This window comes from Lolium rigidum, chromosome 4, assembly GCF_022539505.1.
Source record: "Lolium rigidum isolate FL_2022 chromosome 4, APGP_CSIRO_Lrig_0.1, whole genome shotgun sequence".
Classification (NCBI taxonomy): Eukaryota; Viridiplantae; Streptophyta; class Magnoliopsida; order Poales; family Poaceae; genus Lolium; species Lolium rigidum.
The window spans coordinates 277,020,199-277,044,869 of record NC_061511.1 but is presented as its reverse complement, the minus strand read 5'-3'; the positions used below and the strand labels follow the sequence as shown (position 1 = coordinate 277,044,869).

General features: G+C 45.3%; 1 protein-coding gene across 1 annotated transcript; it reads right to left on the bottom strand.

Annotated features, from left to right (window-relative positions):
• Positions 1-2,881: 2,881 nt before the first annotated feature.
• LOC124705331 (protein ALTERED PHOSPHATE STARVATION RESPONSE 1-like) lies at positions 2,882-10,396 on the bottom strand. Its single transcript, XM_047237068.1, has 4 exons — positions 9,229-10,396; positions 5,375-5,550; positions 4,193-4,416; positions 2,882-3,797 (listed from the first exon to the last, which is right to left on the bottom strand). The coding sequence occupies exons 1-4, from the start codon at positions 10,394-10,396 to the stop codon at positions 3,005-3,007; spliced, it is 2,361 nt and encodes a 786-aa protein (XP_047093024.1). The 3' UTR covers positions 2,882-3,004.
• Positions 10,397-24,671: the final 14,275 nt, after the last annotated feature.

Genomic DNA, 24,671 nt, shown 5'->3' with positions numbered 1-24,671 from the left:
CTGTCCAGCCTTTCTCTAATCCCTGCTCTATGCCACGTAAATTTGTCTCCAACATAGTCAACATCTGAAAGTCCACAAGCATCCAATGTTGCACGGAAATTCACCATGTATTGTTTGGGCCTTGGCCTTCCACCTTCCTTCTCAAAAGGATATAAAATCTCATTAAGATCTCCCATAATTAACCAAGGCATATCGCAAACATCTTTTAGCTTACGAATTCTTTCCCATGATAAATGTTTATCATTCCACCTTGGTTCACCATAAACCCTGTAAATCTCCATATATTCTCTTGTTCTGCACCAATGAAAACATCAATGTAATTTTCCATCTTGTGTCGCAGCGACAACACGACATATTTCTTCCATGACAGTAACAGACCCCCTTTACGACCATCGCTAATTACCACTTCCTTATGATCCATCCCCAACCTTCGACGCAAGCATTCAGACGGCCAAGTATCCAAATGAGTTTCCAAAAGGAAGATGACATCCGGATTATAGAGTCTCTGAATATCTACGATGCCGAAACAGCCGTAGCCTTTTGCAAAGCCCGGCTGTTGAAACTTAATAGCTTCATTGCAGCAAAAGCACTCCCACAGAGCCAAGACCACCAAATCAGACTAGGCTTTAATTGCACCAGAAAATCCACTAGCACTTAAATTCAACACACTTTGTAGGTAAGAAGTCTACAGACTGTCTGTAACTTTACAGACAGCCTCCCTCTCTCTCCTTATTCTCTTTCCTCCACATCACCAAAATCACCTATAACTACCCCTTACAGACAGCTGAGTCATCACCATTGTACATGCTCTAATTATGGTTTGTTTCCAAATAAACGCTTCCAAGAATGATTCCGGATTTTAGGATGATTAGTTATTCTGGTATAATTAAATCGAAGCAGTTCAATTTGGATTCTTACGGTTTACTAAATTATTATTTGACGTTTCAAATTAAATACAAACTTGCTTCATCAACAATGGGAATATGCTTCTAGTAGTTCGTTACTCATAAATAAATGCTGAAATAATCAAATTTTTTGTTTCGAGCATGCATGTTCTTGATGAGGGAAGCTTTCACCCTGATCGTTTCAGCGACAGTAACTTGTTCTTGGACCCAGGAAGCATTCGAATGGATAAATGGAAGCATCGTATTTAGTGCTGGTATAGACATATCGTTGGCATCATGGAACAGTTTTTCTGCGACCAACAGAAATATTTATACTATGCCTTGCTAGTATTTTAGTGCTTTGAAAACAACTTTTTTGGTGCAACAGAAACAATTTTCAGTCTGATGACAATATTGGCTTCACAAAAGAAATCTGGAAGCACAAGATGAAGCACGAAGCAATGAACAAATCAATTTGATTTAAACAAAAAAAGGTACAACTCTTGTAGTAACAAAAATAGAACACTGTCACAACAACACATTTTTCATTTCGGGGCCATAGACCCCTATATGGCTAATCATGAACGATCTCAAATGTGTGATGCAAGCTCCTCCTCGTCAGCAAGGCAGCTGCGTCATGGCCGCCACACAATTGGCAATATTGCTTCATCACTGGCTATAGGACTAAGCAAAGTTATCTCTATACAATAGAAGCATTAGTTAGTAAGACTGAAGCAAGTCCTAGCCGTAACAAAGGTTGAAGAAACATCAACAAAGCAAACATGGTTGAAGCACATGCTCCTAGCGGTTGAAGCAATATTATTGACGATAAGAGAATCACATAATGGCACTAGTTGAAGAAAAAATCAAGTGGGGAAACTTGGCTAACACAAAGAAATGATTTGATGTCATCAAAGCATATAGAACTTGCAGTACTGGATCTAGAGAAATTTCGATTTTGCAAATTGGCATGCTTCCGTACGAATTTGTGGTACAAAATTTGTGATTTGAGTGATGTCACAGAGCATCTCTATATTGGAAGTATAATTTACAAATGAAGGAAGCACGCTACACAAGAAGTGAACCTATACGAATTTGAATTGAGAGTAACATGAAGCAAAAAGAGAAACTTGGGAAGCATGATGAAATCGAAGCACAAATTCAAGACGACGCATCGTACCAAACAGTATTTACCTTTACTTTGTCAGCAATTGATTTCGTATCGCTCCAACGGCTGTCATCTCCGGCATTAGTTTCTCACGTCATTCATTGCAGTACTCAACCGGCGCAAAGGGTCCGAGGACACTCCATCGTGATCAAATGTGAAATTCCACATTTAGATACGGATATATCTAAATCAACAACAACAACAATAAAACCTTTCAATCCCAAATAAATTGGGGTAGGCTAGAGTTGAAATCCATAAGATCTCGAAGCTAAGTCATGGTTCTGGAATGTGGATAGCTAACTTTGACGCACCTATCCATGACTAAATCTTTGTTGATATTCCAAATCTTTAGGTCTCTCTTAACGGACTCCTCCCATGTCAAGTTTGATCTACCACGACCCCTCTTAATATTCTCAGCACGATTTATCCATCCGCTATACACTGGTGCTTCCGGAGGCCTCCGTTGGATATGTTCAAACCATCTGAGATGATGTTGAACCAGCTTCTCTTCAATCGGTGCTACCCAACTCTCTTCCATATATCATCATTCCGTACCCGATCCTTTCTACATATATCTATATTTAGTACACTTATTTTGAAGTGGATGTAGTATTTCGTAGAAATCTGGCAATATTATACTGGAGACTGAATTTACCTCCAACCGGCCATGTGCCCAGCGAACTTAGGATAATATGTCAACAACGAATTGGCAGAGATTAAGAGTTCCGCCTTTCACATGCCACTTAAAATGAGTCGTTCAGCACCATAATGATTCTGGAAGCTCATTCCCCATGACAATTCAAATAACAAAACAGCCACCACGCTTAACTGTTCTCATCTAAAAATCTACTACACATACATACCGCAAAAAGGCTAGGGAGGACAATACAAACGTTACAACATTTCAAGAGAGATTGTTACTAGGACCCTAACTCCTGTACATGTTCTTGAGCTAGTTATGACTACCCTGATCCTGCATGAGTGACATCAATCTTAGCTGTGAGTGCATACCGAAAGAAGCACTAGAGAAGTCAGTCAGGGCACGGAACAGCTCTGGCAGGTGTGCTTTCAGGATCGAAAGAGATTTCTCCCTGACTTGCTTTGACAACTTATTATGGACTTCAACCTCATCGTCCAGCTTGCTTTTCAGGCTCTCTACAGCAAATCTCTTCTCCGAAATTGCATCCTTTTGGCTCGTCCCCTCGCCGCTCTCTGGATCATCAAAAGTTCTGCGCTGTGCATGCTTGTGATACCAGTCCTCGAACGCCCGAGCTTTCCGCACATATTCCTTGTGAAGTTGGTTACAGTTCTCCTTCTGTTTCAACTCCTCATCTTGGACACTTAATATGGTGTCCAGGACTGCCCGAAAGCTAATGATGGCATGTCTGGCAAGATCATCAGGTAGCTTGGCTAGTTGCTCATTCCATGATTGGAGAAGAGCTTTAACAGGAGGCTGCTGCATCCTTGGTGGCGATGCTACTTTCTCCTTTAAGCTGCTCTCTATAGGTATAAGGTTCAATTTTAACCAGCTGTAGAGAGCATTTATGTACTCCTTCTGATGGCTCATGAGATCACTAAAATTTGCGGTCCACTTCTCTACAATATCACGCAGCTGGCGGGTGTGGCTGTGGTGATGTGCACTTGTTTCAATATTGGAATCAGAAATGTCAGCTGCCTTGAGATCCAACACAGTTTTCAGCTGGTTTGCATGATGGATGTGCATGTCTTCCCACATTTTTGCCATCCTGAGAAGACAGTACCAAATAAGAATTTGAGTTTTGTATTGTATTGTATGTAACAAGACCTCGTTATTCAGCTTATTACAAGAAAATAAACTAAATAAAATCAAGTCGGTGATGACAAATATTATAACTATACTACACACGGAAGTACTGCTGATGCCCCAGCTATAGATCAACTATACTCACTGTCTGTAGTACTGAATAGGGAAAGGTTATAGAAGATAACATCCTTTAGGTGCACTTTTCAACAATGCGTGAAGCGGTATAGCAGAATTGACAATGATAAGGTGGGCAAGGGACCAAGTTGGTAGATCAATCTATTATGGTTCTAAATGCACATCTGGAAAGACAGTAGCATGCTGATGCGCAGCAAAGAAGCAATGTTCATCTGGTTTTACCTGTCAGCAAGATCCAAAAGTTTTTGATAAAGTTGATTATCACGGAGATGCTGAATCTCTGACACAGTTGAATCCATTGATTGCATATCAACTATGTACCTTGTATGCAAATGGGTTACAGCAGCTTTAGTTTTCTCCAGAACATCAATACCAGCATTGTTTTTCTTTTGTCTATTTAACAAAGCAACCTTCCGCTGATACTCAAGCTTCATAATCTCACCAGCCTGTGTAATTGAGACATATAAGCTGTATAAGAGGGTGGCAGGTAAGAAATGGGAACAAAATTCAACATGAACAATATGAATTGACGCAGTACTTGATTGATCTTTAGCTGATTTGTAGTTCAAGCCTGTTTCCATTCAGAAAAGATTTCTCGGACCAACTGCTGGGTTATTGCCAAATTTGATGTGTTGTTATTGCAACATTTGTTGTGTTTAAACACATGTAACCTAACTAACCCCAGTTCTAAGGTGTTTCTATGCTAGTTCAAACAAAAATGGGCATCAATACCAGGAAAACTAGGATTTTCAGCCAACTTCACCTGGTCCATGTCGTTATCAAAACAATTGCTACAGAAAGAAAATTAACAACATTATGTTTCAAATAGTATAGGCTTCATTTGCCAAAAAAACAAGACAGCGTAGACTTCTACTAAAAAAACAATCACATTATAGCAAGTGTAAATTGCACGTAACACAAGGTAGACATGTAAAAAAAGTTTCAATGTCCCATCAGTATATAATATGTTAATAGTAACATGATCGGTGCTACCCCAACATATGTTTGTACTTGGTAACTTGGCAAATGAAGACTATAAAAAAAATCAGCAAACTGCCAAATCAACATCTCTGGTATATCCATTTCCTACTATGGTATAGACTAAAGCGCACAAAAATCAGAATGTCTTTCTCCAAAAATAACTACCATCTAGTTATGCAGACTTTACCAGAGAGAATTATGTATGTTTGTCCATGTGGAATAATGGGTGCTATTTGATGTAGAAGATGGCAGTTATTTTGTCTCTAAAGGAAGAACACAATAAGAATCATCTCAGCTTCCAAAAGTGTTTTCTTTCAGTAGAAATTCAGAATCTTCATAAACTAATTAGAATATCAGAATTAATAAGTTCAAATCAGTAATAAGCAAAAGACAGTCATGATGGACTACAGGAATGACATGCACCTTCACTTCATCATACAGCTTTTTCTCCCAGGCTAAAATTTTATCTACGACGGTTGCCAGAGTCTCCGATGGATCATTTTCAAAATCATCCTTCCCATCATCACCATTTTGCAAGCCGCTGAAGGATCTATTCCATGTTATTATTTGCATAACTCTAGCAGAATGATCAATATGTCCTGTCAAATATAGCAACCACAATTAAAAAATAGTTCGATAAATAGCTATTAAAATCGCTTTAATAATTCCAGAAAAGATATTGCAGAAAACTTTGTCACATTAGAATGACTTCCAATTGGCAAGGTATCTTAAGAGCTCATGAAATACCAACAATGGACAAGCTAATAGTGTCATTGTTAATCAAACCAAGTTATGTGCATTCCACTGAAACAATTTAAGCACTCCTATTCAGTATAACGCTTTGAAAAATTAATCAGCATGTACAGAAATGTGTGCATGAAACTAACTGAGAACAGATATAGTTTAAATCCGCATATATTGCCACCTAGTTTAGTCAATTCTAGTGACAGTGGTGTCATATTTCAGAACATCAAAATTGTTTTTCCTTATTGTCTCTTCGCTTAGGTCAAATTTGTATTAAAAACATTGAGACTCATTCAGTGCTTGAATATCTCTCTCAGAAGCAGATAAAACCACCTCTCTAATCCTAGCAATTCCTCAGCATCCGCCTCAAAATTATGTCACATGGATCCCCATGTCCCCTCCACATCCTCACTTTTCGCTATTTTCCACCACTGTACGAGGCTGAAGGATGTAGCAGAGAACCAAGCCAACCCTACTTCTCACTCTCAAGTGAGTCCAGTGCACAGTCCGATGGGACTCAATTTGGATGTTAGGACAGCATATCTGGTGAAGCATGGCAGCAAGGTCAAGGGCAATGGCTATGGCGATAAGGGCTCGATGCAGGCTGGGGCAAAGTTCTGTTCAGCACAGAAGGAAAAGGAGATTTTTTTAGCTTGCCAACATACGAGCATCCAACCCCACAATCTCTAGCCCTTGTCACAATTTTCATGTACACGTACATATAGTTTTGGCACTGGGATTGAAGGAACTCTACAAAACAATTAGATTAGGATCTCTAACATAGTTGCTTATGTTACATGTAAAGAGAAAACAAGAAAGCATCAGCTGTGTGCTCCTAAATCCTAATGTACCAGAACTATAGAAGGCAATACTGGCAAAACAGGACCTAACTTTTGTGTTCAATGGACGCAGAAAAATTGATGTCCGCTTGTGAGAAGCTAATAGAGGGCAAACATAGGGTCCTATGCAGATTACTAAGGACATATGCATCGCTAACACAATAACATGTAGATTTGAAATGGCAAGTTCAAACCAATAGTCCTCAATTCTGAATGTTTGCATGCTAAACTGCTAAAGTATTGTATAATAGTTTTTCCATCCCCAACTAAAACCTAGAAAGTTCACACAAATTTGACGTGTTAAGCATAAGAAAAAATGGTTCATGCCACTCATGATTCTTCAATGGTAATACATCCGATGTTCATTGTTTAGAAATACATTACTGGATATGAAACAAAAAAACAGATCAAGACAGAACAAAGACCAGGCTTTCTTGAGCATTAGACAAGGAAAAGTTCCAGTTTCCGACATCACTCTCATTGCCTTGTCTGTTGTTAATTTGTAGGAGGTAATCACTTGACCTTCTATCTGAGTATTTTTAACTGTCGGCTACGTTGCACGGATACGGCCCCAAACTCACGTATCAGGGGTCGGATACGATCGGATACGGCGCCGGATACGTATCCCAGCCGTATCAGCCAATTTTTCGTTAAAAAAATTAATAAAATAAATCGGATACGTGAGGGATACACTAGGATACGTTACGGATACGAAAATACCCTAATCGTGGACGAGTCAACCTATAAAGCGACCAGCACGGCAGCCCCTTCTCTCGTCCTTTCACCTCCGGATCAGAGAAGGGCTCGACACAGATCGCTGGCCGCTGCGCCGCCGGACCAATCGTCGGCAAGCAGATCCCTCCGCCATCCACCACTGCATCGCAGGACAGCAGGTTAGTTTCTCCTCTTCCCATCTCAATCTCTCGCTTCTTCATGGTCCTGCACTCCTGCTGGCTGCAACGTAGATTGGTTTTGCTTGCTGCGGCGGGCGTGGCCGGTCCGGGCCGCCGGGAACCTGTGTTGGTTGTCGGAATTTGAGGAATCAATCTACTAATCTAGTTTAGTAAAGATTAAACATGACACCTTGATTCATTTGGATTATTCATTTTGTACTGACTATCCCCTGTTATTTTCTCTTCTTGCAGGTCAGCAATGGCTAGCAACTCAAATGTGGGCAGCGCTGCTGGAGGTGGAGGACAAAGTGCAAGAAATTGGAGCATGTATGGTCTCATACATAGTATAACAAGAAACAGGTCATCTATTCTATTTAAGTTATTATTATTATGTTCTTGCTTTTACCACCTACTTGGAAGTTTGGAATTTGAGTATCCATTTAATTCTTGTATGCTGAACCCTGGACGTGCTGAAGATCTTGTCTATGTGCATCAAACTTGCGTCTTATTTCAAGGAGATCTGCAGATTTAAGTGGCCCAACACGATCTTTGGATATTGGAGGAGATACCCACAATATATTTGATGGCGGTGAAGAATTTCTTCAACAAACTGTGCTCTCGCTAGACGAACATGAGCTAGACCTTGGAGAATGAAGTTGCGGAATGATTATTCAAAATTCAAACTTGCCAAGTCGTCATGTGGTGTTATTTTGTCATGTCGTGTCATCTATCTGCTAAATTCGTACTCTCTTATTAGCTCGTTATTGAACTTTGTTGGGTGAACTATTGCACTGTTGGGAATTGTTTGTGAACTTGTCCGATTATCAAGTTATGTGCTATCTAGTATCTACTATCAAATTGTTTTTGTGATTTAGTTGTTGTTTGAGCGTGCTGATGTCTGGGATATGGAGAAATAGAGGACACAATGAACGGAGTCAAAATGGAAACATTTGCAAACTAGCAATGTAATTGTAAGCAAGTAAGCATGATGTTCTTTCCAGTTAGATTTTCATCATTTTTACTATTACCAATTTACTAAATTGTTATTTGACAGCTAGGTGGAAAAAAGAGGGCTGCACCGTTGCAATTGACAAGCTTTTTTTGGCAAACAACTATATCACGGTACTCCTATACTCCTATATATAGTAATAACTCAGCAAAACCAGTAATTTAGTAATGTTTATTATATATATAGAAACGTATCCCCGTATCCGTGTTTTTGAAAAATCGCCGTATCGCGGTATCCGTATCCGTATCGCCGTATCCGGGCAACATAGACTGTCGGCGCATTTTCCATATTATACAAACTGAATCCTTACCAAAGCTGTGACACTAATACGAAGAACACTTCAAAGTTTAAATTGAATCCAATGGGTACATTTGACCCATATAAGCACGATTGAGAGAGAGAGATCCGTACATGTACAGTCAAAATAAACAATCATGGCATCCAGACCAATAATTGTGGCGAGACCCTGTTTTATGCCAGTTCCAAAAGGATCAATTTTACCAACAGTAGCTAGCAGTAGCAGCTAGAAGAACAGGCCGGGCATCGGCATGTTACCGGCTGGGAGAATGGGATAGTGGGGTGCGGACATGGACAGCTCAATCTACTTGTGTAGCAGCAGTTGTTGTTTTGGACGTCTCTCTCTACCAAGGAATCCATCACATCGCCATCACCGCAAAAGATCAATCAAAAGATGTTTACGACAACAAAATCACACCAACAAGCACAAATTAAGCCTAAGACATCCAAAACTGCGACTAGGAAGGAGAATATGGAGCTACCACTGACCTTGACCCTTGGCGTTGTCGGCGAAGTTGGAGTGGTAGTGCATCCTGTTGGCCTCGAGCAGGGTGGAGACCTCCTTGGCGCTCTCGGAGGCCCTGAGGAAGCTGTCGTCGATCTCCTTGAGCACGCGGAGGAGGTCCACGCGCGGCGCCGCCTCGGCGGGGGCGACCTTGCCGTGGCCGGCCTTGCCCCAGCCCGTGACCACGGGAGCGGACTCGGTGTGCTGGTGGTGGACCTCCTTGTTTTTCGGCTTCGCCTTGCCCTTGCCCTTCTTCTTCTTCGGGTGCTTGGGCGGGAGGGTCGGCGGCGGCGTGGCCATCTCCGGCGTGCGCGGCTCCTCCTCGTCGTCGTAGGAGGGGGATGGTATGGGTGCTGGTGGAGGAGGGGGTGGGGAGGCGGGTGGAGGGGGTGGGGAGGCGGGGATGTAGGTGGCGTCCTCGGGGTCTGGGACGATCTCGTCGTCCTCGGTGGCGAGGGAGGCTGCCATGCCCTCCTCCATGGAGAAGAAGTAGTCCCAGGTGTCGACGCTCCCGGACTTGGGGTCGAGCGTGGGAGGCGGGGGCGGGGGCGGTGGGGGTGGCTGGGGGGTTATGGGGGTTTCGGGGGGAGGCGGGGATGAGGTGGGTGGCGGCTGGTGGCGGTGCCGCAGGCGGCGGCGCCGGTCGTCGAGACGCGCGTCGTCGTCGTCGGTGGCGTCCTCGTCGTCGTCTTCTAACTCGTCCTCCTCGCGGATGGAGTCGCTGTGGAGCATGGCGGCGGGGCCCCTGGCCTCGGCCTTGGGCGGCATGGGCATGCTCATGGAGCGGTGGATCTTCCCCGGGGAGGGCGAGAACTCCGGCAGCGGCGGCGGGGGCGGCAGCATCGTGTCGATGGGCGGCGGCGGCGGCATTTCCTCGTCTATCGGCGCCGGCGCAGGGGCCGCGGCCGCCGCGGCGGAGAGCCTGGCGGCGGCTTTGGGCTCCGCGGACGACGGAGGTGGGGGCGGCGGGGGCGGCACCCCCTCCCCGTGCGCGAACTCGGAGAGCGCGGCGCCGGTGTCGCGCAGGGAGAAGGCGTATGCGGAGTGCGCGGCGGCGAAGGCGTTGCGGGCCGCGACGGCCGCCTTCATGAACTGGCGGCGCTCCTTGCATCGCGCCACCGCCTCCTCGTTCTCGATCCGCGACTGCGCGCACCCCATCTCCGGTAGACTCGACGGATCCTCTCCTCACCGCATTGCCCAGCAGCAAGCAGAGGGAGTGTGGGCGTGGAGGGAGTGGATCTAGGAATAGTTTGTTGTTTGTTGGTTCCCCTGCTGCGGCTGTTGTTGCTTGTGGGTGCTCGTCCCGAGGCGCGGCAGCAAGCGGGCGAGAGACCTCTGCTCGCTCTTTTCTCTCTCTAGCAGCCCCTCGACCTCTCCCTCGCGTCGCCCCTCCAGGCGACCGGGGGGGAAACCCTAAACCCGCCGCCACCGCCTCCCCCCTCCCCCTCCTCCCCCCTCGTCGCCCCCGGAGGCGGCCGCCGGTAAGGCCGTGCGACGCCGGTGATGGGGGTGGCGGGGATCTCTCCTCCGGCCCCCGTGCGGCTCGCCAGTAGGGAGGACGACGGCCGCGCGGGGGTGGCCTCTCCGCCGCCGGGCGAGGTCGGCCGATTCCCCTCGTTCCCCTCTCCGGCGTGGCCTTGCCGGCGCTAGGGAGGTGGTGGCCGGGGCTTGTTGGCCTACGTCGACCGGTGCGGGGCCGGGACTCCGGGCGGCGGCCACGGGCGATGGGTGGGGCACCGCCGGCCGACGGCGGCGGCCGGCGGCCGATGCTGCGGTCCTCTTCCTTCGGCCGCGCGGGCGGTGAAGGGGCGGCGGGTGTGGGCGTGGTGTGGAGGTCGCCCCGATGGGCCTCCGGTACCGGATCCGAAGATGGTGGCTCCCTCTCTGCGGTGCTCGTCGCACCTCCCGGCCCCGGACCGCCTCCGGTGGGCTGCGGGGTGTGGTCGGATGTGGGCTCTGCACGGGGAAACCCTTGGCCGACGGTGGCGGCCGCGGCGTCGACGACGGCGACGGCGCCGTTCTCCTTCCCGAAGGCGACATCGAGGTGATATCCCCTCCTCCCCGCCCTATCTATCTCGGGCGAAAACCCAAAGCTTTGGCTTGGACGGTGGCGGCGCTCGGGTGGTGCCGTTCCCTCGTTGGAGGCGCCGTTTTGAGATAGTGGGTTTGGGTGGATGAGCTCGGCGGAGGTTGGTATGCATCGTCTTCGCCTACTCCCGGCGGCTTGGTCCGGTTTGGTGGTTTTTGGTACGGGTGGCTATGATGTTCGTGGGTGACGGCGCGGCGAGGCGAGTGCTCGGAGTCTTTCTCCATGGCGGTAACTTCCATTATCCATGCGTGCTCGGGGAGAGCGATCTACCTCCGACGAGTACGGTGCCCTCCGAGCCGGGGCGAGAAGCGAGGAGCTTTCTTTGGAGGTGGAAACGGATGGTGCCCGGGCTTTGCTTGGCCTCCGGAGGTTGACGACGGTGCGGTTCCCTCTATGGCGGTCTTCTTCACCGGCTTCGACGCCTCTCTAGTTAGATCACAAGGCTGGACAATGGTCTCGGAGCTCAAGGCTGTGTTGCACTCCTTTTCTTGTTTCGCTTGTAGTTTTCGGTTCCTGTTAGCTGGTTTTCAGCATCTTGTATCATCTTGCCGGCAACGGCCTTATTAATTTAAGGCAGGGCTACGGCCTTCTCTTTAAAAAAAAACCTCTGCTCGCTCTGGCGAGGGGCTCGCTGTCGCTGCCTCGCTAGGGGTTTAACCCTAGGCCCGCCGGCCCACTGACCTGCCGGGCACACCATGGCCTCTACCCCACACGCCAGTGACGCAGTGGGGTGCGGACACGCAGAGCGGACGGGCGGGCAGCGTGGTGTGTACCGTTGTCAGTGGTGGCCTGACCTGACCTGCCCTGCCCCGCGCGTGCTGTCCTCTCGGCTCTCGGGCATGGGGGTGGCGCCGCTGCCTAGCCATAGCCGGTAAAAGCGTAAATACCTGGAAACTTCAGGGGCGATACTTTTTCTTTCCACCGTGTCCGTGTTCACCTGTACTCTTTTCCCGACTTTGTTTGTGTTTTTCCTCTGCTTTCCCACGGTGGCCGGGCCGGCGTGTCACTGGCGACGAGGGACTCGAGACATTGGGCCTCGCCCGCACTGCTGCCTAGCTGCGCTCTATCGGCGAAAAGCTCGTGACAGAGGCCGCCACGTGGGGGACGCGTACCTTCCTGGCCCACACGTCGGCGTGCGGGAGTTTCGTCGTTCAGCGTCACGTGCGACGTTTTCGATCGGGGCGTGTTGGGGTGGGAGGGGAGGTCCAACAACTCCAACGGCTCGCCGGGATGAATGGCGACTCAATGCGCTCCACGCGGCGGGGGAGCGGTGGGTGGCCGCGGACCGGCGGACTGCGACGTGCTGGGCTGGCTGCCAGCGGCTGCCGCGGCCGCCGCATTTCCTTCCTCCAGCTGCTCCGTCGCGCTCGGCGGATGAATGTCCAACGATCCGACGAAGCGTGCAGCAGTGAACGTAAGATTTTTCTCGGAAAGAATTCTATTTTATACCTTAGCTTAGTAGATGTTCGACTTTGTGCCTTAAACTATCCCGGTCGATCTGAAATAAATCCTGGAACTGCTTTCACGCACCAAGAAACAGATTATCCAATCCAACGAAATGCTTGATGAGCAACCAGAACAAACTAACATAAAAGAAACAGCTACTCCAGGTTGGGAATACCCAGTGTCTCACTGACTGGGCGGGCCCACATGTCAGATTCCTCTCACGTCTCATTCTTGTCTTCCAATCTGAAAAAAAAAACAAGGGGCATGACCGTATACTGGTGGGATGGGGAGGGGCCACCCACCTCGGTCGCCTCCGCTCGGCCGCGGTAGGGGTGGACACAAAGCTCAAGGCTCGAGGCTCGGCTCGGGCTCGACAAGGCTCGGCTCGAGCTCGACTCGGCTCGAAGGTTGGACAAGCCAAGCCTAAACCTTTCGATCAAGGCTCGAGGCTCGACAAGCCCGCTCGCACAGCTCCGCAGCTCAACATCTTCGGCAACTAGCTCATCGACGACATCCTGGCCAATATGGCACTATTCTTCAACCTACGACACCTCAACCTGTCACGTAACACGCTCAACGCGCAGCTGCTGCCGAAGATCCGACTGCTCTGCAATCTGACGATGCTCGACTTCAGCAGCAGCGGGCTGCACGGGCCGGTCCCAAACAACTCGTGCAAATCGTATAGCCTCGCCATGCTCGAGCTCGACGACAGCACAATCCCCAACAACATCTTTTATTTTCTTCCATGAGTATTTTCGAGCACCATTCAACACGATTCGTGCTCCTCCATGAGTCTAAGAGCAATTCCAATAGTTTAGCCAGCTGCTGGCTATAAGCCAAGTGCCATGTCATCTATAGCCAACTTAGAGCCAACATATACAATAGTGAGCTATAAATAGTACTTAATCAATGTGTGGCCCACCTTTCACTCTCACAAAGTGCCTAGGAGCACGTGCTAGAGCTGGCTCTTGCATAAGAGCGCACTCTCCTTCTCTCTCCTCCTCTCTCTCCTCCAACTAACCAATAATATACTATTTTAATCCTTATAGCCAGCTGACTAGGGCTTATTGTACTTGCTCTAAACTCTAGAGATAGAGCATTCTCAAGAGCTAGGGACCAGTAATTAGAATCGATAATTATGTAGGGGCATTATATAAATTGTTCGCCTACGTGGCGTTGGTCAGCTTAGTCAAACAGTTCCAAGGTTAATTTAATAGTTCAAGGTACAAATGATTGGAGAAACATCAACGTTTAGGGTTCATTTTGTAAAAACATCTAAGCTCACGGTTTAAATTAGATTTGTTTTCCATTTTTCTCCACCACTTTGGCACATGGGCGTGATCGGTTCTCGCAGCATTTTTCAGCATTTGGGTAACTTGGAGCATCTCCAGTCGCGTCCCCCAAATCGTCCCCAAAGCTATTTGGGACGCGTCAGACAAAAAAATGGTTCCAGTCGCGTCTCTCAAAGCCAATTTTTGTCCGGCGCGCCCCGACACGGTGTCCGGCGTCCCGAGCCCGTCCCCGCCCCACAGGGGACGCTCCGGGCACGCCGGACACAACGAAAAGTGAGGCGGGCTCCCACATGTCGGCGAGTATTTGCATAAACCGTTAATTCGCGCCTTTTTCTCGTCGCTCCTTCCTTCCCGCGTCTCCCACCTCTCCGCCGCCGCTGGATTTGTGGCCGTTTCGGTGTGTGATCCCTTCTGAGAGTCGACACCGTCGTCGCGGCTGGAGCTCCCGCAGGTCGTTCCGCCGCCGTCGCTTCGCCATCGCGTCCTGATGCGCGTGAGATACACGTCCGTTGGGAACCCCAAGAGGAAGGTGTGATGTGCACAGCAGTAAGTTTTCCCTCAGAAAGAAACCAAGGTTTATCGAACCAGTAAGAGCCAAGAAGCACGTTGAAGGTTGTTGGTGGCGGAGTGTAGTGCGGCGCAACACCAGGGATTCCGGCGCCAACGTGGAACCTGCACAACACAATCACGGTACTTTGCCCCAACGTAACGGTGAGGTTGTCAATCTCACCGGCTTGCTTGTAAACAAAGGATTAGATGTATAGTGTGGATGATGATGATTGTTTGCGAAGAACGATAAAGAACAATTGCGATAGATTGTATTTCAGATGTAAAGAATAGGACCGAGGTCCACAGTTCACTAGCGGTGTCTCTCCCATAAGATAAACGAGATGTTGGGTGAACAAATTACGGTTGGGCAATTGACAAATAAAGAAGGCATAACAATGCACATACATATATCATGATGAGTACTATGAGATTTAATCGGGGCATTACGACAAAGTACATAGACCGCTATCCAACATGCATCTATGCCTAAAAAGTCCACCTTCGAGGTTATCATCCGAACCCCTTCCAGTATTAAGTTGTAAACAACAGACAATTGCATTAAGTATGGTGCGTAATGTAATCAACACAAATATCCTTAGACAAAGCATCGATGTTTTATCCCTAGTAGCAACGAGCACATCCACAACCTTAGAACTTTCCATCACTTGTCCCAGATTTAATGGAGGCATGAACCCACTATCGAGCATAAATACTCCCTCTTGGAGTCACAAGTATCAACTTGGCCAGAGCCTCTACTAGCAACGGAGAGCATGCAAGAACATAAATAACATATATGATAGATTGATAATCAACTTGACATAGTATTCAATATTCATCGGATCCCAACAAACACAACATGTAGCATTACAAATAGATGATCTTGATCATGATAGGCAGCTCACAAGATCTAACATGATAGCACAATGAGGAGAAGACAACCATCTAGCTACTGCTATGGACCCATAGTCCAGGGGTGGACTACTCACACATCAATCCGGAGGCGATCATGGCGATGAAGAGACCTCCGGGAGATGATTCCCCTCTCCGGCAGGGTGCCGGAGGCGATCTCCTGAATCCCCGAGATGGGATTGGCGGCGGCTGCGTCTCTGGAAGGTTTTCCGTATCGTGGCTCTCGGTACTGGGGGTTTCGCGACGAAGACTATATGTAGGCGAAAGGGTAGGTCAGGAGGCGTCACGGGGGGCCCACACAACAGGCCGGCGCGGCAAGGGCTTGGGCCGCGCCGCCCTAGTGTGTCGCCACCTCGTGGCCCCACTTCGTATCTCCCTCGGACTTCTGGAAGCTTCGTGGAAAAATAGGACCCTGGGCGTTGATTTCGTTCAATTCCGAGAATATTTCCTTACTAGGATTCCTGAAACCAAAAACAGCAGAAAACAGCCGGAAAATGCATAATAATGAAATAAAGTGTGTATAAAACATGTGAGTATCATCATAAAAGTAGCATGGAACATAAGAAATTATAGATACGTTTGGGACGTATCAAGCATCCCCAAGCTTAGGTCCTACTCGCCTCGAGTAGGTAAACGATAACAAAGATAATTTCTGAAGTGACATGCTATCATAATCTTGATCATACTATTGTAAGCATATGAGATGAATGCAGCGATTCGAAGCAACGATGAAGATAATGAGTAAACAAATGAATCATATAGCAAAGACTTTTCATGAATAGTACTTTCAAGACAAGCATCACTAAGACTTGCATAAGAGTTACTCATAAAGCAATAAATTCAAAGTAAAGGCATTGAAGCAACACAAAGGAAGATATAAGTTCCAGCGGTTGCTTTCAACTTCAACATATTTATCTCATGGATAATTGTCAACATAAAGCAATATAACAAGTGCAATAGGTAAACATGTAAGAATCAATGCACACAGTTTACACAAGTGTTTGCTTCTAAGATAGAAAGAAGTAGGTAAACTGACTCAACAATAAAGTAGAAGAAAGGTCCTTCGCAGAGGGAAGCATGGATTACTATTTTTGTGCTAGAGCTTTTCATTTTGAAAACAAGAAACAATTTTGTCAACGGTAGTAATAAATCATATGTGTTATGTATAAGATATCTTATAAGTTGCAAGCCTCATGCATAGTATACTAATAGTGCTCGCACCTTGTCCTAATTAGCTTGGATTAACACGGATTATCATTGCATAGCATATGTTTCAACCAAGTGTCACAAAGGGGTACCTCTATGCCGCTCGTACAAAGGTCTAAGGAGAAAGCTCGCATTGGATTTCTCGCTTTTGATTATTCTCAACTTAGACATCCATACCGGGACAACATAGACAACAGATAATGGACTCCTCTTTAATGCATAAGCATTCAACAACAGTTAATTTTCTCATAATAGATTGAGGATTTGTGTCCAAACTGAAACTTCCACCATGAATCATGGCTTTAGTTAGCGGCCCAATGTTCTTCTCTAACAGTATGCATACTCAAACCATTTGATCATGAAAATCGCCCTTACTTCAGACAAGACGAACATGCATAGCAACTCACACGATATTCAACAAAGGTAAAAGTTGATGGCGTCCCCAGAAATATGGTTACCGCTCAACAAGCAACTTATTAAGAAATAAGACACATAAGTACATAATCTTCACCACAATAGTTTTTAAGGCTATTTGTCCCATGAGCTATATATTGTAAAGGCAAAGAATAGAAGTTTAAAGGTAGCACTCAAGTAATATACTTTGGAATGGCAGAGAAATACCATGTGGTAGGTAGGTATGGTGGACACAAATGGCATAGTATTTGGCTCAAGGATTTGGATGCACGAGAAGAATTCCTCTCAATACAAGGCTAGGCTAGCAAGGTTGTTTGAAGCAAACTCAAGTATAAAAGGTGCAGCAAAGCTCACATATGAACATATTGTAGGTATTATAAGACTTTACATTGTCTCCTTGTTGTTCAAACACCTTAACTAGAAAATATCTAGACTCTAGAGACCAATCATGCAAACCAAATTTAAACAAGCTCTATGTAGTTATTCATTAATAGGTACAAGGTACATGATGCAAGAGCTTAAACATGATCTATATGAGCACAACAATTGCCAAGTATCACATTATTCAAGACATTATACCATTTACCACATGCGGTATTTTCAGTTTCCAACCATATAGCAATGAATGAAATAGTCCAACTTTCGCAATGAACATTAAAGATAAAGCTAAGAACACATGTGTTCATACGAAACAGCGGAGCGTGTCTCTCTCCCAAACAAAGAATGCTAGGATCCGATCTTATTCAAACAAAACAAAAACAAAAACAGACAGACGCTCCAAGTAAAGCACATAAGATGTGACGAAATAAAAATATAGTTTCACTAGAGGTGACTTGATAAGTTGTCGATGAAGAAGGGATTCCTTGGGCATCCCCAAGCTTAGACGCTTGGGTCTTCTTAAAATATGCAGGGATGAACCACGGGGGCATCTCCAAGCTTAAACTCTTCACTCTTCTTGATCATATTGTATCATCCTCCTCTCTTGACCCTTGAAAACTTCCTCCACACCAAACTTAAAACAAACTCATTAGAGGGTCATTGCATAATTCATATATTCAGAGGTGACATAATCATTCTTAACACTTCTGGACATTGCACAAAGCTACTCGAAAGTTAATGGAACAAAGAAATCCATCAAACATAGCAAAACGAGGCAATGCGAAATAAAATGCGAGAATCTGTCAAAACAGAACGAGTCAGTAAATACGAATTTTTTAGAGGCACCGGACTTGCTCGGATGAAAATGCCCAAATTGAATGAAAGTTGCGTACATATCCGAGGATCACGCACGTAAATTGGCAGATTTTTCTGATTTACCTACGAGAGAACCATACCCAAATTCGTGACAACAAGAAATGCTGTTTCTGCGCGAGTAATCCAAATCTAGTATTGACTTTACTATCAAAGACTTTACTTGGCACAACAACGCAATAAAATAAAGATAAGGAGAGGTTGCTACAGTAGTAACAACTTCCAAGACTCAAATATAAAACAAAAGTACTGTAGTAAAATAATGGGTTGTCTCCCATAAGCGATTTTCTTTAACGCCTTTCAGCTAGGCGCAGAAAGTGTGTATCAAGTATTATCAAGAGATGAAGCATCGACATCATAATTTGTTCTAATAATAGAATCATAAGGTAACTTCATTCTCTTTCTAGGGAAGTGTTCCATACATTTCTTGAGAGGAAATTGATATTTAATATTATCTTCCTTCATATCAATGGTGGCACCAACAGTTCGAAGAAAAGGTCTTCCCAATATAATGGGACAAGATGCATTGCATTTCAATATCCAAGACAACAAAATCAACGGGGACAAGGTTATTGTTAACCATAATACGAACATTATCAATCCTCCCCAAAGGTTTCTTTATAGCATTATCGACAAGATTAACATCCAAATAACAATTTTTCAATGGTGGCAAGTCAAGCATATCATATATTTTCTTAGGCATAACGAAATACTTGCACCAAGATCACATAAAGCATTACAATCAAAATCATTGACCCTCATCTTAATGATGGGCTCCCAACCATCTTCTAACTTCCTAGGAATAGAAGTTTCAAGTTTTAGTTTCTCTTCTCTAGCTTTTATGAGAGCATTTGTAATATGTTTTGTAAAGGCCAAATTTATAGCACTAGCATTGGGACTTTTAGCAAGTTTTTGTAAGAACTTTATAACTTCAGAGATGTGACAATCATCAAAATCTAAATCATTATGATCTACAGCAATGGGATCATTGTCCCCAATGTTGAAAAAAATTTCATGAGCTTTATCACAAGCGGTTTCAGCAGTTTCGAGCAATTTTGCACGCTTTGCACTAGGAGTAGAAACATTGCCAACACCAATTATTTTACCATTGATAGTAGGAGGTTTAGCAACATGTGAATCATTATCATTACTAGTGGTGGTAATAGTCCAAACTTTAGCTACATTATTCTCTTTAGCTAGTTTTTCATTTTCTTCTCTTTCCCACCTAGCATGCAATTCAGCCATCAATCTTATATTCTCATTAATTCTAACTTGGATGGCATTTGCTGTAGTAACAATCTTATTTTCATTATCCTTATTAGGCATAACTTTCAATTTTAAAAGATCAACATCAGAAGCAAGTCTATCAACCTTTGAAGCAAGAATATCAATTTTATCAAGCTTTTCTTCAACAGATTTGTTAAAAGCAGTTTGTGTACTAATAAATTCTTTAAGCATGGCTTCAAGACCAGGGGTACACTCCTATTATTGTTGTAAGAATTCCCATAAGAATTACCATAACCATTACTATTAATAGAAGGATATGGCCTATAGTTGTTACCAGAATTATTCCTATAAGCATTGTTGTTGAAATTATTATTTTTAATGAAGTTCACATCAACATTCTCTTCTTGAGCAACCAATGAAGCTAAAGGAACATTATTAGGATCAACATTAGATCTACCATTCACAAGCATAGACATAATATCATCAATCTTATCACTCAAGGAGGAGGTTTCTTCAACAGAATTTACCTTCTTACCTTGTGGAGCTCTTTCAGTGTGCCATTCAGAGTAATTTATCATCATATTATCAAGAAGCTTTGTTGCCGCCCCCAAAGTGATGGACATAAAGGTTCCTCCAGCAGCTGAATCCAATAGGTTCCGCGAAGAAAAATTCAATCCTGCATAGAAGGTTTAGATGATCATCCAAGTAGTTAGTCCATGGGTTGGGCAATTCTTTACCAAAGATTTCATTCTCTCCCATGCTTGAGCAACATGTTCATTATCTAATTGCTTAAAATTCATTATGCTACTTCTCAAAGATATAATTTTAGCAGGAGGATAATATCTACCAATAAAAGCATCCTTACATTTAGTCCATGAATCAATACTATTCTTAGGCAAAGATAGCAACCAATCTTTAGCTCTTCCTCTTAAGGAGAAAGGAAACAATTTCAATTTTATAATATCACCATCTACATCCTTATACTTTTGCATTTCACATAATTCAACAAAATTATTAAGATGGGCAGCAGCATCATCGGAACTAACACCGAGAAAATTGCTCTCTCATAACAAGATTCAAGAAAGCGGGTTTAATTTCAAAGAATTCTGCTGTAGTAGCAGGTGGAGCAATAGGTGTGCATAAGAAATCATTATTATTAGTGTTTGTGAAGTCACACAACTTAGTGTTTTCAGGAGTATTCATTTTAACAGTAGTAAATAAAATAAACTAGATAAAGTAAATGCGAGTAACTAATTTTTTGTGTGTTTTTGATATGGAGAACAAGACAGTAAATAAATTAAAACTAGCAACTATTTTTTTGTGTTTTGTTTTAGTGCAGCAAACAAAGTAGTAAATAAAATAAAGCAAGACAAAAACAAAGTAAAGAGATTGGAAGTGGAGACTCCCCTTGCAGCGTGTCTTGATCTCCCCGACAACGGCGCCGGAAAACAGATCTTGATGCGCGTGAGACACACGTCCGTTGGGAACCCCAAGAGGAAGGTGTGATGTGCACAGCGAGTAAGTTTTCCCTCGGAAAGAAACCAAGGTTTATCGAACCGAGTAGGAGCCAAGAAGCACGTTGAAGGTTGTTGGTGGCGGAGTGTAGTGCGGCGCAACACCAGGGATTCGGCGCCAACATGGAACCTGGACAACACAATCACGATACTTTGCCCCAGCTGTAACGGTGAGGTTGTCAATCTCACCGGCTTGCTCGTAAACAAAGGATTAGATGTATAGTGTGGATGATGATGATTGTTTGCGAAGAACGAGTAAAGAACAATTGTAGTAGATTGTATTTCGGATGTAAAGAATAGGACCGGGGTCCACGAGCTCACTAGCGGTGTCTCTCCCATAAGATAAACGAGATGTTGGGTGAACAAATTACGGTTGGGCAATTGACAAATAAAGAAGGCATAACAATGCACATACATATATCATGATGAGTACTATGAGATTTAATCGGGGCATTACGACAAAGTACATAGACCGCTATCCGGCATGCATCTATGCCTAAAAAGTCCACCTTCGGGTTATCATCCGAACCCCTTCCGGTATTAAGTTGTAAACAACGGGCAATTGCATTAAGTATGGTGCGTAATGTAATCAACACAAATATCCTTAGACAAAGCATCGATGTTTTATCCCTAGTAGCAACAGCACATCCACAACCTTAGAACTTTACATCACTGTCCCAGATTTAATGGAGGCATGAACCCACTATCGAGCATAAATACTCCCTCTTGGAGTCACAAGTATCAACTTGGCCGGAGCCTCTACTAGCAACGGAGAGCATGCAAGAACATAAATAACATATATGATAGATTGATAATCAACTTGACATAGTATTCAATATTCATCGGATCCCAACAAACACAACATGTAGCATTACAAATAGATGATCTTGATCATGATAGGCAGCTCACAAGATCTAACATGATAGCACAATGAGGAGAAGATAACCATCTAGCTACTGCTATGGACCCATAGTCCGGGGGTGGACTACTCACACATCAATCCGGAGGCGATCATGGCGATGAAGAGACCTCCGGGAGATGATTCCCCTCTCCGGCAGGGTGCGGGAGGCGATCTCCCGAATCCCCGAGATGGGATTGGCGGCGGCTGCGTCTGCGGAAGGTTTTCCGTATCGTGGCTCTCGGTGCGGGGGTTTCGCGACGAAGACTATATGTAGGCGAAAGGGTAGGTCAGGAGGCGTCACGGGGGGCCCACACAACAGGCCGGCGCGGCCAGGGCTTGGGCCGCGCCGCCCTAGTGTGTCACCACCTCGTGGCCCCACTTCGTATCTCCCTCGGACTTCTGGAAGCTTCGTGGAAAAATAGGACCCTGGGCGTTGATTTCGTCCAATCCCGAGAATATTTCCTTACTAAGATTTCTGAAACCAAAAACAGCAGAAAACAGACAATCGGCTCTTCGGCATCTCGTCAATAGGTTAGTGCCGGAAAATGCATAATAATGACATAAAGTGTGTATAAAACATGTGAGTATCATCATAAAAGTAGCATGGAACATAAGAAATTATAGATACGTTTGGGACGTATCACGTCCCAGAACGCGGCGTCAAATCCGCCCCACCTCCGCGCACACAAGGTGCTCGACGACTTGCCAGGTAGGTGCGATTGGCCGCTGTTCATTGCATCGTCTGTCTCGGTGCAATTTTAACCATTGATTTTGCTTTAGACATGGATAGCGACGATGAGATGCTTGCACTGCTGCTGGAGGACGAGCAAGACTTCAACGACGACCTCCGGGAGCATTTGCTGATCATCGCGTCCCTCCAGGACATGGTTGACGCCGAGGCGGAGAAGAGGAAGAGGAAGAGGCTGCGCCGCGGAGGATCAAGGCCGGGAAGAAAGAAGTCCAAGCCCCGGCAGAGGATGGAGGGGCATACCATGTTGCACAACGACTACTTTGCTGGTGGTGCAACACATGAAGACAATTTTCGGCGTCGGTACAGGATGAGAAAGGGTCTGTTCATGAATATCCTCCACGGCGTTCGAGAGTTCGGCCCCTACTTCAAGCTCATGCTCGACGCTGTAGGCGTTGTCGGGTTCTCGTCGATTCAGAAGTGCACCGCCGCCATGAGGATGCTTGCATACAGAGCATCTGACGATACACAGGACGACTACCTTCGCATGAGTGAGTCTACTGCCATTGAGTGCATGTACAAATTTTGTCGAGCTGTGGTGGGAAAGTTTGGCAAATACTACTTGAGAGGGCCAAGCGAGGAAGAGAGCGCAAGGATCATGGCACAAAATGCTACCGAGAGGATTTCTCGGAATGCTTGGAAGCATCGATTCCATGCACTGGTCATGGAAGAACTGCCTGTTTGCTTGGCAAGGTATATACAAAGGGCGTCATGGATATTGCAGTGTGGTGCTTGAAGCTGTGGCAGATTATGACCTGTGGATTTGGCATTTTTTCTTTAGGATGGCGGGATCACACAATGACATCAACGTGTTGCAGCAGTCTCCGGTGTTCAGTAGACTAGTGGAAGGGCATCCTCCACCATGCAACTATGAGTTCAATGGCCACCAATATACCAAAGGCTATTATCTAGCCGATGGTATATATCCAAAATGGGCCCCTTTTGTCAAAACAATCTCGAATCCATCAGGTCTGAAGAATTCTCACTTTGCTACGCGACAGGAGGCTTGCAGGAAGGATGTCGAGCGGGCATTTGGTGTGCTTCAAGCACATTTTGCCATTGTCCGGTACCTCGCTCTAAGCTGGTCTCACGACCAAATGTGGGAGGTGATGCAGGCTTGTGTGATCATGCACAACATGATCATCGAGGATGACCGCAAGAATCATGCCATGACACATGTTGGTCCATATGAGTGTGAGGGCCCTCTTGCGGAGGTTGATCATGAGTTGCCTGCAGATTTTGCTGATTTCCTCGCCATGCACGCAGAGATCCGTGACAGCAATGTTCATGATCAACTTCAAGCTGATCTCGTTGAGAATTTGTGGAGGATCAAAGGAAATGCCGCGGCACCTTGATCTAGCCCTATTTATTACATTTGTTTAGTTTTTTTATTGTTTGTTGTATTTTAATTTGAAAACTATCTCCGCAAACATATTTATTCTTATGTTATATTTGATAAATGGTTGTGTGTTAAAAAAGCTTTTAAAAATGTTTGGGGGCGGCGTTTAGGGGACGCGGCTAAGGAGCGACGTCCCCCAAACGCGGCACGAATAAAACACGTCCCCCAAACGCTCAATCCGGCGCGGTTTGGGGGACGCGACTGGAGATGCTCTTGGTTCTAGGAAAACTATGTGTACAAAATGCAACCTCTAATTTATGTTATGCATCTAGTATGGTTGCAAATAATTCATTTCGGACATCATAGCATAAGCCTAGCACCTGTCGTTTGGTTGCCTACAATTTGTATTTCGCCTAATCGATCGTTGTTTGGTTACAAGTTGTTTTCTTGATACAGTAACGTCTGCTATGTAGTGAGCTTACTAGCAAAAGACACAATAGCAATTCAGGCAACGACTAATATATACCACGAGTTCATGAATATAATGC